The sequence below is a fragment of the Peromyscus eremicus genome, chromosome 3 (genome assembly GCF_949786415.1).
Source record: "Peromyscus eremicus chromosome 3, PerEre_H2_v1, whole genome shotgun sequence".
In the NCBI taxonomy this organism is placed as follows: Eukaryota; Metazoa; Chordata; class Mammalia; order Rodentia; family Cricetidae; genus Peromyscus; species Peromyscus eremicus.
Genome location: NC_081418.1, coordinates 37,418,529 through 37,432,675, shown reverse-complemented (window position 1 = coordinate 37,432,675; position 14,147 = coordinate 37,418,529). Strand labels below are relative to the sequence as shown.

General features: G+C 38.1%; 1 protein-coding gene across 2 annotated transcripts in view; it reads left to right on the top strand.

Moving 5' to 3' along the window:
* Pot1 (protection of telomeres 1) overlaps window positions 1-14,147 on the top strand; it is a 68,228-nt gene that overhangs the window by 36,320 nt on the left and 17,761 nt on the right. The window contains exons 5-8 of one of the 2 annotated variants that reach the window (XM_059257442.1): window positions 871-1,001; window positions 3,329-3,619; window positions 6,943-7,098; window positions 13,454-13,623. In XM_059257442.1, coding sequence (XP_059113425.1) covers window positions 871-1,001; window positions 3,329-3,619; window positions 6,943-7,098; window positions 13,454-13,623 — 748 coding nt within the window. The remainder of the gene's footprint in view (window positions 1-870; window positions 1,002-3,328; window positions 3,620-6,942; window positions 7,099-13,453; window positions 13,624-14,147) is intronic. The other variant, XM_059257443.1, reaches the window with a different exon arrangement.

Sequence of the window (14,147 nt, the reverse complement as noted above, 5' to 3'; positions counted from 1 at the left end):
ATATGAAGGTGATCTAAATGGAGTTAGCAAATGTCTTAGTTATGGTTCTATTGCTGTGAAGAGACACGAAGACCACAACTCTTACAAAGGAAAACATTTCATTGGGGCTGGCTTACAAATGAGAGGTTTAGTCCATTATCATTATCATGAGAAGCAAGGTGGCATGCAGGCAGACAATGGGCTGGAGAGATAGTGGAGAGTTTTTAGTGTGACAGTTTCTTGTCTACAGTTTTAAATATCAACAGTATTAAAGTTGTGTTTCTCTGTAAGCACCAATATTATTAATATTTCCAAATTAAAATGCCATTATTCCTCTTGACCCATTTATTGGTATATAATTTTATATATAATTTTTACAACTTGTGCATTTGTATTGTATGTTTACTTTGACAGGCTGGGTTTGTAAACTGTCTGATCATGCATCTGTACAGTACAGATCTGACTTTTCATATTTTCTGCATTTATATTTTGGTTTCTCTCTGTCTCATAACACTGAGGATTAAACCCAGGGCCTTGCTCATGTTAGGCAAACCTTGTTATTCCCAACTATATTTGTTTTACAAATCTTACATTATCTGAGTATATTCATCTTTTTCATGAACTTTGAAACACAAAAGTTATTTCTTCTCCAAAAAAATAATGTAGAATCTTCTATTTTGTTTCCCTGTATGTCTTTAAGGTTAATTTTTGTGAAACACATGTTTAGATTAATTTGGCAGTGGTATAGAAAGCCAAAAACATGCCTGTACCTATTTTTTTTTCCTAAGAAAAATTAGTAATATAGAAGAGTAAAATTTGTTTGGTAATTTTAAATAAACATATTCTTATTTTATCAAATGCTTTAAAATACTTTCATTTTTTGTTTCCCAGATTATTGCTCAGTAGTAACAATTGTGGACCAGACAAATGTGAAGTTAACGTGCATGCTCTTTAGTGGAAACTATGAAGCCCTTCCGATCATTTATAAAGTTGGAGACATTGTTCGCTTTCACAGGCTGAAGGTATAATTCATACTTTCTGCAATCTGCATTTATTAGACAAGAAGTCTGTATTGTTCACTAATCGTAGTTAGTACTAATTATATGGCTGCCTTGTCAAAAAGTGACATTAAGCATTTCAAGAGATAAGAAATATAAATAGTATCAGGCTTCAATTAGTAACTAGACCCCTCTTCATTTAAATAAATTTCCTTCCTCTTTGCCTAGATGAACATTGGAAGCCTTGATTCCAACTGGTTTCAGTTTGTCCTGTCTCTTTCAAATATTGTTGATATTTTAAATTTTGCATATAGCATTTGGAAGGGATAGGATACATCCTTGTAACTTCTTTTTAATTCATTTTATTTAAGACTGGCTTCTTACTGTGTTGTGTAACTGAAGTTTTTCTGTGTCCTGCCTGGCCCACGGTCATGACAAGTCTTTCCCACTTGCTCCCCCAAGTAAACACACAGAGGCTTATATTAATTAAAACTGCTCGGTCATTAGCTCAGGCCTACCACTGAATAGCTCTTACACTTAAACTCAACCCATTTCTGTTAATCTATATATCACTACATTTTCTGTGGCTTTACCTGTGTGCCATTACATGCTGTTCCCTGGACAGCAGGCTGGCATCTCCTGACTCAGCCTTCCTTTCTCCAGAATTCTCCTTGTCTGTTTATCCTGCCTATACTTCCTGCCTGGCTACTGGTCAATCAGCATTTTATTTATCAACCAATCAGAGCAGCACATTCACAGCATACAGAGCGATATCACCCATCATTGTTGCTCTGACTAGCTTCAGACTACTAAAGAAATGAGTTATTAGTCCTGGTAAGCTGAGGAAGGGAAGACTGAAACTTATCTCAGCTAAAAGAACTTAACCAATATCTGAACGTTTAAAGCTCACTCCATGAGATGGATCCCATCCCTGAGACTAGATAGGCTAGGAACCGAAGAGAAAGCCAAATACTAATGTTCTGCTATACTCATAGATTTTGCTCAGCCATCATCAGAGTGTCTTTCTCAATCATCATCAGAGAAGCTTTCTCTTGCAGTAGATGGAAACAAATACAGAGACCCACAGCTGGACAGTATGTGAAGAGAGAGAGACCTTGTAACACTCAGTCCTAAATGGGATGTCTCCATCAAATCCCTCACTCAGGGCTCATGGAACTCTGGAAGAGTAAGGTAGAAGAACATACATAGCCATAACAATAATGTTATATAGAGAGTGAATGTGTACTCTGACTATCAGAAAAATACACACTAAATAAATATCAAGAATCAAGTATGTGCTACCTACAAAATGCACTTTAAATGTGAAAACAAAAGCAAATTGGAAAACTATGAGACAGAAATTTTATAAGGCAACCAGAAAATGAGATAGTTATTTTACTATCAGACTTAAAGTATGACTAGAGATTTTAAAGGGGAGGAGCATTTCATATGAACAAATCAGTTCATGAAGACAATATTAAGACTGGATATTTGATAGGTGTACATTTGTAGATGAGCCCACAGACTTACACAGTAAAAGTCCTCACAGCGTGGTTCAGCACACTCGGTCATAAAGATGCCTTAACCTCCGGTGTATTCATTACTTTACACATTCATGTGTTCAGGATTTGACTAAATCACATAGGTAACTGTCACATAATCTTTCCCCTTTTGAAAATGAGTAATAAAAACTCATAAATATAGAAATGCAAGTTTGATAGAAGTTGGATACTATTACTTTTTCAAAGTATAAATTTCTTTTAGTGTTTTAAAATTTATATAATATGTATCTTACCATAGCATCAGTTGAATTGATTGCATTGTTTATAAACTACTTTGATAATAAATACTAAAGAATTACTCTGTTATTTATACCAGAAAAGTTTGTCATTTCCAGTTCCTTTGGTTCCTCAATTTTTTATCCTTAAGTATCTTAGTCACAGTTCTATTCTTGTGAAGAGACACAACGATCAAGGCAACTTTTATAAGGAAAAGCATTTGATTAGGGGCTGGCTTTCAGTTTCAGAGTTTTAGTCTATTTTCATGATGGTAGGGAGCTTAACAGCAAGCATAGCAGGCATGGTGCTGGAGAAGTAGCTGAGAGTTCTGCATTCTGATCCACAGGCAGAGAGAGAGAGACACTGGGCCTGGCATGGCATTTTGAAACCTCAGAGCCCACCCCCAGTGACATACTTCCTCCAACAAGGCCACTCCTCCTAATCCTTATAATCCTATCAGAGTTCTACTCCCTGGTTACTAAGCATTCAAATACATGAGCCTATGGGGCCATTCTTACTCAAACACCACAGTAAGCTGTTTCCTTTGTTTTCTACTTTATCTCACTTTCGTAGATCCAAGTCTATAAAAATGAGCTTCAGGGAATCAACAGCTCTGGTTTTGCATCTCTGACATTTGAAGGAACTTTAGGGACTCCTGTCACAGCACGTACTTCAAGCAAACAGTTCAACTTCACTGCTGAGGACCAAAAAATGGTAGAAGCCTTGCGGGTTTGGGCATCCACACACATCTCCGCTTCTTCAACTCTGGTGCAGCTGTGTGATGTTCAACCCATGCAGTATTATGACCTGACTTGTCAGCTCCTGGGCAAAGCAGAAGTGGATGGAACAGCCTTTCTTCTTAAGGTATAATTTAAATATTTGAAATCATGATTTAGTGCCTGCCATATAACTGTCAATAAGGAGCCTGCAGCAGTCTGCTGCAGTGTTCGTAGACTCCATTTTATACTGAGTTAAATTTCACATACTGTTCTTGAAACACCTCCCCCCCCTTTTACTTACTCCTACTCCTGCATATTTCTGTGCTTTGCCTCCAGAGAAAAACAGTATTTACCAGGTGTGAATTTCAGAAACAGTGTGACATTCATTTATTTTAATAACATTCAGAATTCTGTCTTTAGTGACACTTCTGTGTGAATATTTGTGCTGCTTTGTGAAAGTCAATTACATTGTCACCCTTTCACTTTCTGGGTCTATTGCTATGAAGTTCTGTCCCCATGTCATTCACTGTCTGGCTCATGAGAGTAGGTGTAAGTAACTTTGAAATGTTTGTTGTTATTTTTGTTTTGTTTTTAAGTCACCTAGAAAAAAATAATAACATAAACATTATGCAATCTTCATTTACTGCTACCCCATGAATAACCTGGGGAAAATAGTTATTTAATCATTTTCCTTGCTTGACCATATTATAGAGGATTTTTTAGCAGTACTGCTTTAGCAAAGATCCTGTGCTTAAGTCTCTCTTGTCTATTTGGAATAATTAGACAAGAAATGGAATGCCATGGTACTTAGATAAGACAGGGCTTAGCATTACTGTTACTGCTGGCACATTTTAAAGGAACACTGAAAAATAGAAATCACTGGATAAAATACCAAGGTTTTGGAGTTGAAAGTAGCAACTTTATATCAACATAGAGCTTAGAAAGTAAATATTTATTTTAAGGAAAGTTAAGTAAGTCAAGTAAAGCCAAGCTAAACCAAAGAAATATAAAATCATTAAGGGTTAGACAGAATCTTAGAAAAGTAACTTATGTTCCCTGGCCAATGTGACATCCTTAACACATAGGACTACTTGTTACCTTTTGAACGTTACCAGGGACAAAGATGCTGGCTCTTTGCAGATAGCATCTGCTAACTGTTACGATGCTAGAAAAAAAACTGCAGTTCTGAGATAAAGCCTGCGGCCCTGTAGCTGATAGAGTCAAACTACTTTCTCTCTGAAGAACCCATGTAGGCCTATAACTTAGTTTACTAGATACCCCATTTCCAGATAAGTCAGCCTTAGAGAAAGGGTTTATTTATTGTCTTTCAAAATTTGTTCTTTGAGAATTTCATAAATGTGTACTGTGAAATGTGATCATATCCACTTCCTGTTCCCCCCATCATCTTCCCCTCACTTATCCCCACAAAGCATCCCACTCCCACCTTCCTGTCCTTCCTTTCCTCATTAAGCCCGTTTAGTGCTGCCCATATGTGCTTGATCGGGAGTCCATTCACTGGGGCATGGCCACCTTCTCAGTGACCACACTCCCAAAGAAACATGATTCTTCCGTCTCTAGAAGCTATTCACTGCCAGTAGATCCTCAGTTGGGTGTGAAGCCTGGGTAGCACCTCCCACTTCAGGCCTGGACCTTAGCAGAAGTCAGAAAGGACATTACTTTTTTGCTAGCTTATAGACCACCTTATACACAGTTAACTTTCTTACTTGGTTCAAGACCACCTGCCTGAGAATGATGTTGCTCTCAGCGGACTGGGCCCTCCTTCATCAATCAACAGTCAAAAACAAATCCCCCACATCCTGCAGACTGCAAGAATATGAAACAGAGACTCAGCTGTATATGATAAAGCTATACCTTGAAGGATCAAGAAATATCAAGGAATATTTGATGTATTCGGCTTTTAATATATCAGCTATTTCCTGCTATCAATTTCTTTTGTGCTCATATTCCTAGGCCATAATGGCAAACAGTATAAACTTCTCAGAACCAGTGCTGACCTGAACTAGGTAACACCCCTATGGAGACTACACCTATTTCCTTGGCCTAGGAGACAGGTAGATGTCTCCTCATCAGACCCTCCTTCCCCTCACAAGTCAAAAGGCATTCCAGAGCAATTGACTCAAGAAAAAAAAAAAGGGCTTTTTACATACCAGGTGAAGGAGGGTTGAGGGAGAATTCCTAGTCCCAGCAGAGTCTCATGGCCAGAGAAGAAAGTACAAGACAGAGTCTTTGGAGATGGTAGGGGTTGGGTTAGGTAAGGAGAGTAGGAAAGGAAGGAGTGAACATGGATGGAGGAACTGAGGGCGAAGATGAGATCGATAACAGAAGAGCTTAATTAGGGCTGTGAGAGGACAGGAAGTAAAGGGACAGAAAAGAGCTAAGCATGAGGGCAGAAAAGCTATGTAGAGAGAGAACTGACTCAGAAGAATAGTGTATGGACTAAAGAGGTTTGTGTCTTAGTTTCATTTATTATTGTATGGACTAAAGAGGTTTGTGTCTAAGTTTCATTTATTATTGTCAAAGATTAGATATTCAGCTGGTTGTAGACTCTTCCCGGACCCTGGGAGAGGGCTATCGAGGGGCTGGAGCTCCCCGCCCCATAGTCTGCTATACCCACAGACATGCCCACAGGCCAGTCTGAACTAGGCTGCTCCTCAGTTGACGCCTTCCTCTCAGATGACTCTAGGCTATGCCAACACTATTTACCATTTAAACTATAATTAAATAAATCTTTTCTTAAGAATGCATTTATTTTTTAATTACATATGTATGTGTCTATAAGTGCCTGGGAAGTCCAGAAAAGTGTCTTAGTTCCCCTAAAGGTGGAATTACAGGAAGCTGTAAGATAGTTGACATGGGTGCTGGAAACCAAACTCGTTCCTTCTTCAAGAGGGTATACATTATCAATTGCTGAGCCATCTCTCCAGACCTCTACTTTTCCCTATTACTCTATTCGTACAATGTAGATGCTGAGAAATACTTTTAAGTTTAACTTTCCTTAAGCTTATTCTAGTTTCTTGATACTCAGTTTGAAGCAGGCATAATCTCATTGTTTTAATGTTTTGATTTTGTCTCATATCTTTGTTTTTTGTAGTAACCAGAAGTTATATATACCCAGAGATGAGGAGTGTAGATGGGGAGATAAAGAGAAGGAAAGGTGGGTGGGGGAAAAACAGGTGGTATTTGAACACAGAATAGAAAAAAGTTAAGTCTGCAGCTCCTTAATATTTTGTTTGGTATCATATAGTGACGTTTTATTTTTATATCTTTCTCCATTTTTTTCTGCATATCACCAGTAGTTCACATTTAGCCTTTTTGCGGTCCCAGAATGGTACACATCGCATTTAAAAGTATTAAAGATACTCAGCAGCATACATCAATTCATTTTTAGGCTTGCTTCAGTGTTATTGTATAAAGCTCATAAAGCCTGTCTTTACTGTCCCACGGCAGGTATGGGATGGGACAAAGACGGTCTTTCCCTCTTGGAGAGTCTCCATTCAAGATCTTCCTTTTGAAGGTGATTTAAATCACATTCTACAGCTACAGACTCTGGTGATAGATGTTCTGGTCTATGATAACCATGTTCAAGTGGCAAAATCCCTGAAGGTGATGTTGAATAAAAGATGCTATTTGTTATTTTGTTTTTATATTCTTTCTAGTTTTGTAATTTTTGCATATATATTGTTTGTAGGTGGTATTTTGGGTCTAGAAATTAACCAGATTTGCCTTCAAGTTTTAAGTTATAAAATGTGTGTCTAAATTACATTTAAACCTCTGAATGTATTTTGTATATACATACATTTAAAATTACTTTTTATTTGAGAATATAACTACATCACTAACCTCTTTCCCTTTCCTCCCTTCCTGCACAGCCTCCCATGTACTCCTCATACCTTGGTTTCTTTCAAATTGCATTGCCCCCCCCTCTCTCTTTCCTAAGTACGTAAACGGTATCTGTTCACTTCTTATGTTACTTCTACGTGGTATTAGATAACCAGTTGGTATGTTCTTCCCTGGAGAAGACTGTTTCTCCTGCCCTCAGCATGGTGCCTTCTGCCTGGGGGGACAACAGCAGTAGCCAGTGTTTTAGATGTCTCTCAAACAACCCTGACCAACAGCTCAAAAGAGGGCTTCTCATGTGTTGGGCGTGTTTTAATCAATGGCTTCATGCATATTTTTTTCTAGAAATAGTAAAGAAAATTTGTGATGTGAGAAATGTTATTTTTAAACAAACAAAGATGCAAAAAATTATTAGCAACTTTTTAAAAAGAAATTTCAACTTTAATGAGGGATAAAAATAATAATATAGTTTTAACCACCAGAAATCCATCGGTAAAGCAATGTTTATCTTCACCACAGTAATAATGACAAATTATTTTATTTAAATGGGTGGCATTTGGACAACATGCATATGTAAAACTACTACTGCTTGTTTTTATTTGCAAAATCCACTTATAAGTAACTTAGAAGGCTAGAAACAGTGGAAATGTGTGACAACATGTATGATGCAAAGTATTTGCCTTTGATAAAGTTTTCAAGTCATTATACAAAACAAAATTTCATGTTCAATAAACAAAAGTCTTTAGGTAGTATATGTTCTTTTTTTTTTTTTTTTTTTTTTGGTTTTTCGAGGCAGGGTTTCTCTGTGTAGCTTTGCGCCTTTCCTGGAACTCACTTGGTAGTCCAGGCTGGCCTCGAACTCACAAAGATCCGCCTGCCTCTGCCTCCCGAGTGCTGGGATTAAAGGCGTGCGCCACCACCGCCCGGCGTATATGTTCTTTAGAATCTCCATGTATTCTTTTTTTATTTTTTCCAAAACTAGATCTTGAGTTATTGGTTTATGCTGGAGCAGAATCTGAGAATCCGGAAGCAGATTCTGGAGCAGCTGCTCTGGCTCCTACTCGTGCTGTTCTGCAGCTTCTATTCCATTAGCCACCATGCCAAGTTTCAGATGGCCAGAAAGAAGTCTCTATTCCTCATGGTTGTGGGAAAGCACAGGCTGAGGTCCAGAATCACCATAGGTCACGGTCTGTCCAGGGAGCATTACACACCTGCCTCACAGCTGTTCCAGGTGAAGTCATTCTCTGGATGGACACATGACTGAGGTTCTAGCCTGGTTCTAGCACTCTGACTTCTTATCTTGAAACTCTGAATTGTTTTGATAGAGTGTAGACTTAACTTTCTGCATATTACTTTGAGAAAGTATTGTACCACCTCTAGTGTGCATAGTAATTTGGGTATGTTTGTGTGTATTGTATTGACCTTGTTTACTGTCTAGGGAAATTGGCAGTTCTTATGAAATTTAGACTTACAAATGGTAGAGAATAGTTTTTCTTCAATTTTATCCACATTTTTTTTTGAAAGTTTCCTATAGCTGATACTGTTATCATGAATAGTAGTACCCAGAGTAACATTTGTGAGGCACTGGAGGTATTTTGGATATTATCCCAAGAGAGAAGCGCTGGCCTCATTCCATTTTATACGAGAAAGAGAGACATTCAGAAGTTAAACCCGTACTGTTTCTGGGTCTAATAAATGTTGAAATGAAATGATCTTTGCTGTAGATCATCTCAGTCTATTTATAAGAAGAGAAAACACAGAAAATAAAACTCTGTATGTGCAGTTTAGTGCTGCTCCCTTCTATGACACAAATATCCTAGAGCAGAAAACACTTCCACTCTCATATTGTGTTACAAATTGTCTTAGCTGACTTAGATCAATAAACTGTGAAGGAGAGGGCCGGGGGTAGTGACAGTACTTTCTTATCCTCTATAAATGTGTGTGTACATTTAGGCACCTGTCCTTGGCAAAAAAAAAAAAAAAAAAAAATACTTTTAAAGATAGACTTTTGGAATTTTCTCTGGTGATGCTGTCTACACTAATTGATTTGCTTTGGAAACAAAAATAATGATAAGTTCAAATTTGAAAGAACTTTCATAATACACAGGAAGGACTCTTTAATGAGGAGAAAGGATGTACACTTTTACTCAGCACTGTAATCTACTTTGACCGTTTGTATATTTGAATTCTCTTCTCTTTCCCTGTGCTAATGTCCTAACTAGGCATGTTCTCTCCACCTATTCTGCTTCTGTTCCCTGAGTCCTAAACAGCACATTCCAAAGGAGCTCAGGGCAATGAGGATTAAAGAATATCGGCTGGTTAGGGAGTCCAAGAATGCTATCTGTGAATGGGTTTTCAGCAATTTTAATGTTGCCGGATCCTCTGCATTGTCCACTAGAGGGTGACATTAGCACACATAATTAAGAAAACATGACATGTCATTTCTCTCAGACATCATAGCATTATATATTATTTGCAGAGCAATATGAAGATGCAAAGAATTCTCTTTGAGTGTGATATAACTTTACATTACTTACTATTCCTTAATACCACTTTTATTTTCTGACCACCTCTGAAACATTGACAATAGGAAACCTTCAGTCACATGTCATTGATGCAAATACCTTCTCAGCACTTCAAGACAGATGTTCAGATTTGCATTTTAATATTAGCATGCATGAGATAATTGCATAATTTGTTGTGTAGAATCAGAAAAAAATGTTTTTTTAATAATGACAATAGTTAATGAAATTGTAAGGCATATTATCAACTTCCATAAATAATATACTCTTATCCTGCTGTAATTCTAAAAGAGTATAAAACATACATAGTCATAATCATTTAGTGACCCAATAACTGTAGTTAGCTATAGGGGAAAATAAAAACACTGTAGCTGTTTTTTGTTGTTGTTAATTGGAGAATAATTTTTCTAGAGGCATAGTGACTTCTTTCTAGGCATATATTTTTAATGGTTATCTATTGATTAGACCTTCATAACAGATTGAAATACAGCTATCTTTTTATTGTAATGTCTTATCTAGTAGCTTTGGAATCTTATTGCATTACTAACAAGACTAAACAATTTTATATATATATTAGAGCATCAGGCACATTTCATATTTACTCAAGCTTTACAAAATACAATGCTGCCTCCAGAAGGCATTTTTGGTAATAACAATTTGTCATCTTTCCTCTGTGATCTGCTCAAAGAGAAAAATAAGCTTTATGCTGGCCTGTACATTTTATTTACTAGTGCAGTGTGGTGAAGGAAACACATAGTAAGTACCATGCATTCATCATTTACACTTTCTCCTGAAGATTGTACCACATTTATTTCCACATTTATTTCAGATTCCTCTGCAATAAAGCTATACATGGGACCTTCTCAAGTCCCGGCTGTACTCAGTCTCTTGCATTTCAAGTTTTCTTACTCTGTCACGTAGCTGTGCTCACTACTCCTTAGGATATATGTTATACTTTTGTCTTGCCCCACATCTGCTTTTCAGAACAGTCTTGACCTTTTTCTTCCATACATATTTTCAGAATAAGTTTTCAGATGTCATAAATGACAGATACTGAAGTTTCTAGCTGAAATTAAAATGCAATATAAAAGAAATTAAGCTTCATATAGCTAAGCTGTTGTCTACTAATGGAGGTCTTTTTCCTGTTTCTGCTTTCTTTCTAATCCGTTGACAGTTATAGATATCTGCTATACTGATGTATAATCAAAAAGTAATAAACATTACAACAAGCATACAAAACAGACATTTTAGTACTTATTATTTCTAGCATCTCACTTTGGAGTCCTCTTGGAAAGTGTGTATTTACCTTGTGTTTTTACATGTTTTCCCTGAACCTCTGCATTCCCTTCTTCACCTCTGATGTAAAAGCAGGTAAAGGCAGCTGGAAGAGAATAGGCTGGGTACCTCCATCTGCCTGTCCTCAGAAACCCCGCAAGGACCAGGAAGAAATACCCTTGGAAGTAAAGTAGTAGTGCTGGGAATGTGGCTGTTTCTTCCTGAATTCCTCCCCACTCTTCCTGCTCCCCAGAGCTGAAGATTAACAAGGAGCTTCCAGAGTAGAAGCTTGGTTTGCTTGTCTCTCTCTCTCCCTCTTTCCCTCTCTCCCTCACTGTCTCCATTCTTCACCTTTCCTACCCCCTGTCTTCCTCTCTGCTTCCCTCCCTACCCCCATCTCTACACCCTCCTACCCTCTCTCCCTCCCTACCCCCATGTCTTCATCATTCTCCCCCCCACCCCTCCTCCCCACCCCTGTCTCCCTCCCTGCCTCTTTCCCTGCCTACACCTTCACCTCCCTCTCTCTCCCTCCCTGCCTCTTCCCTACCCCTTCTCTCCCTCCCTGCCTCCATTCCTACCTGTTGTAATATTGTGTTCCTTAGTATATTGTGCACCCTAATAAACTTATCTGGGGTCAGAGAACAGACAGCCACTAGATATAAAGGCCAGAAAATGGTGGCACACACGCCTTTAATCCTAGCATTCTGGAGGCAGAGAACCATCTGGATCTCTGTGAGTTCAAAGCCACACTGGAAACAGCCAGGCATGGTGACACATGCCTTTAATCCCAGGAAGTGAAGGCAGGAAGCAGAAAGGTATATAAGGCGTGAGGACCAGGAACTAGAGCCTGGTTAAGCTTTTAGGCTTTTAGCAGCAGTTCAGCTGAGATTCATTCCAGATGAGGGTTCAGAGGCTTCCAGTTTGAGGAAACAGGATCAGCTGAGGAGTTGGCGAGGTGAGGTGGCTGTGGCCTGTTCTGTCTCTCTGATCTTTTAGCATTCACCCCAGTACCTGGCTCTGGGTTTGTTTTTATTAGTAAGAGCTTTGAAGATTCATGCTACACCTACCCCCATCTCTACACCCTCCCTACCCTCTCTCTCCCTCACTGCCTCCCTCTGTACCCCCATCTCTACACCATTGCTACCCCCTGTCTCCCTCCCTGCTTCCCTCCCTCCCCCCTCCCATCTCTACCTACCCCTCTCCATCCCTTTGGTGCTTTTCTAATACATTATGTTACCACAATTATACTGAATTTGTAGGGAAAGGAGAAAGGTAGCTTCTCACTCATCTAACACTCAGGAATGTTCTTTATATGCAGTTAAGTTAAACTGCCTTGTTTATTTTGTTTCATCCCATTTTGCTTATAAGTCTACATAAAAATACATGCAGTTCGTATTATATAGCATGTTCCTTTGGGTAGATGACAGTGTCTTTATTTTATTAAAATGGAGTTGCTTGGGCTGGGTTTGAATGTGTGAGCACAAACTGTCTTCCCTCATAGCTGGTACTAGAGGCTCATACAACAGCACTTGGCACTAAATGTTAGTGTCTTTGAATACCCTACTGTGCCTTCTCATTTGTAATCTTCATCGAAAAAAATCTTAAATTCTCTAATTAAAGATGTTATAGGCTAATTTTAGAAAAATAGCTGAGATTGACTATAGAATAGTTTGTTCAAAACTCTGGTTCAATTCTATATTTGAATTTACAGAATGTCACCAGATTGTGATAAAAGTACAAATGCTATATTAAAACTTTTTTCCCATGGAATTTGTGGGATAAGGGAAAACAGATGGTGGCACATATGTATAATACCAGCAATCAGAGGGCAAAGGCAGGAGCATTTCTGTGGCTAGCAAGAAAATTAACCTGTAAAATAAATCTGGCCATTGTGTTATTTTGATTAAACTAGATGATTAATTTTTTTTCTAATGTCTCATAGGGGATTTTATACCTCATTTTTAATGTTTTAGACTAGTTCAAACAAGTTCTTTTCAGAATATTATCAAATAGAATTTCATTTAGGTCTTGGATTCCTTCACTATTATTTTATAGATGGACCTCTGAAATGGGCCTGCTTATGTTACATACTGTGCCCATGGGTATGTACATACACATCATCCTGTACATGTGTGTCAAATGTGATATGGAATCCATGCTGCTGATATCAGGCACAGTGCTGTCCTGTTTCCAGTATCTTCTGTGGTTGAACAGTATCCTTGGTTGTGTCTTTGGTTACTGCCTCATATTGACTGTGAAATTTTTAAATATCAGAAATTGTTTCAATCCCTTTTTTCTGAATACTATTCTTACTATTCTTTTAGGTCGGAAGCTTTCTTAGAATATATAGCCTCCATACCAAACTTCAGTCTGTTAATTCAGAGACCAACAGTTCATCTTTAAGGTTGGAGTTTCATCTCCATGGAGGGACCAGTTATGGTCGGGGAATAAGGGTTTTGCCAGAAACTAGCTCTTGTGTGGATCAGCTGAAAAAGTGAGTATATTTTAATCATATAATATATATATATATATATTATATATATTATATATATATATTTTAATCATATTCTTTTCCCTTTCCTTACTCCCAGATCCTCCCTCACATCCCTACCCATTTACCTTCATGTCCTCTCTGTTTATCAAGAAAAAAGGAAAACAATCAAAACAAACTAAAAAAGAAAACCAGTAAGACAAAAAACAATAACAACAGAACAAACAGAAACAAAACATGGAGGCCATTTTGTATTGGACTGTTATGAGTATAGGGCCTGTCCTGGGGTGGGTGATATACACAGTGTCACTCTTGGAAAAACAGATTTTCCCTTTGTCAGGGGTTAATAGTTGCAAATAACTTTTTGGTTAGGGGTGGAACTTCCCCTTCTCAGTGCTGGGATTTTGTCTGGTTGAACCTGTGTAGGTCTTGTGCATGTTGTGACAGTGTCTGTGAGTCCATGTGTGTGTCAGTCCTTTTGTGTTGGGAAGATTCCATTTCTTTGGAATCATCACCTCCTCTGGCTT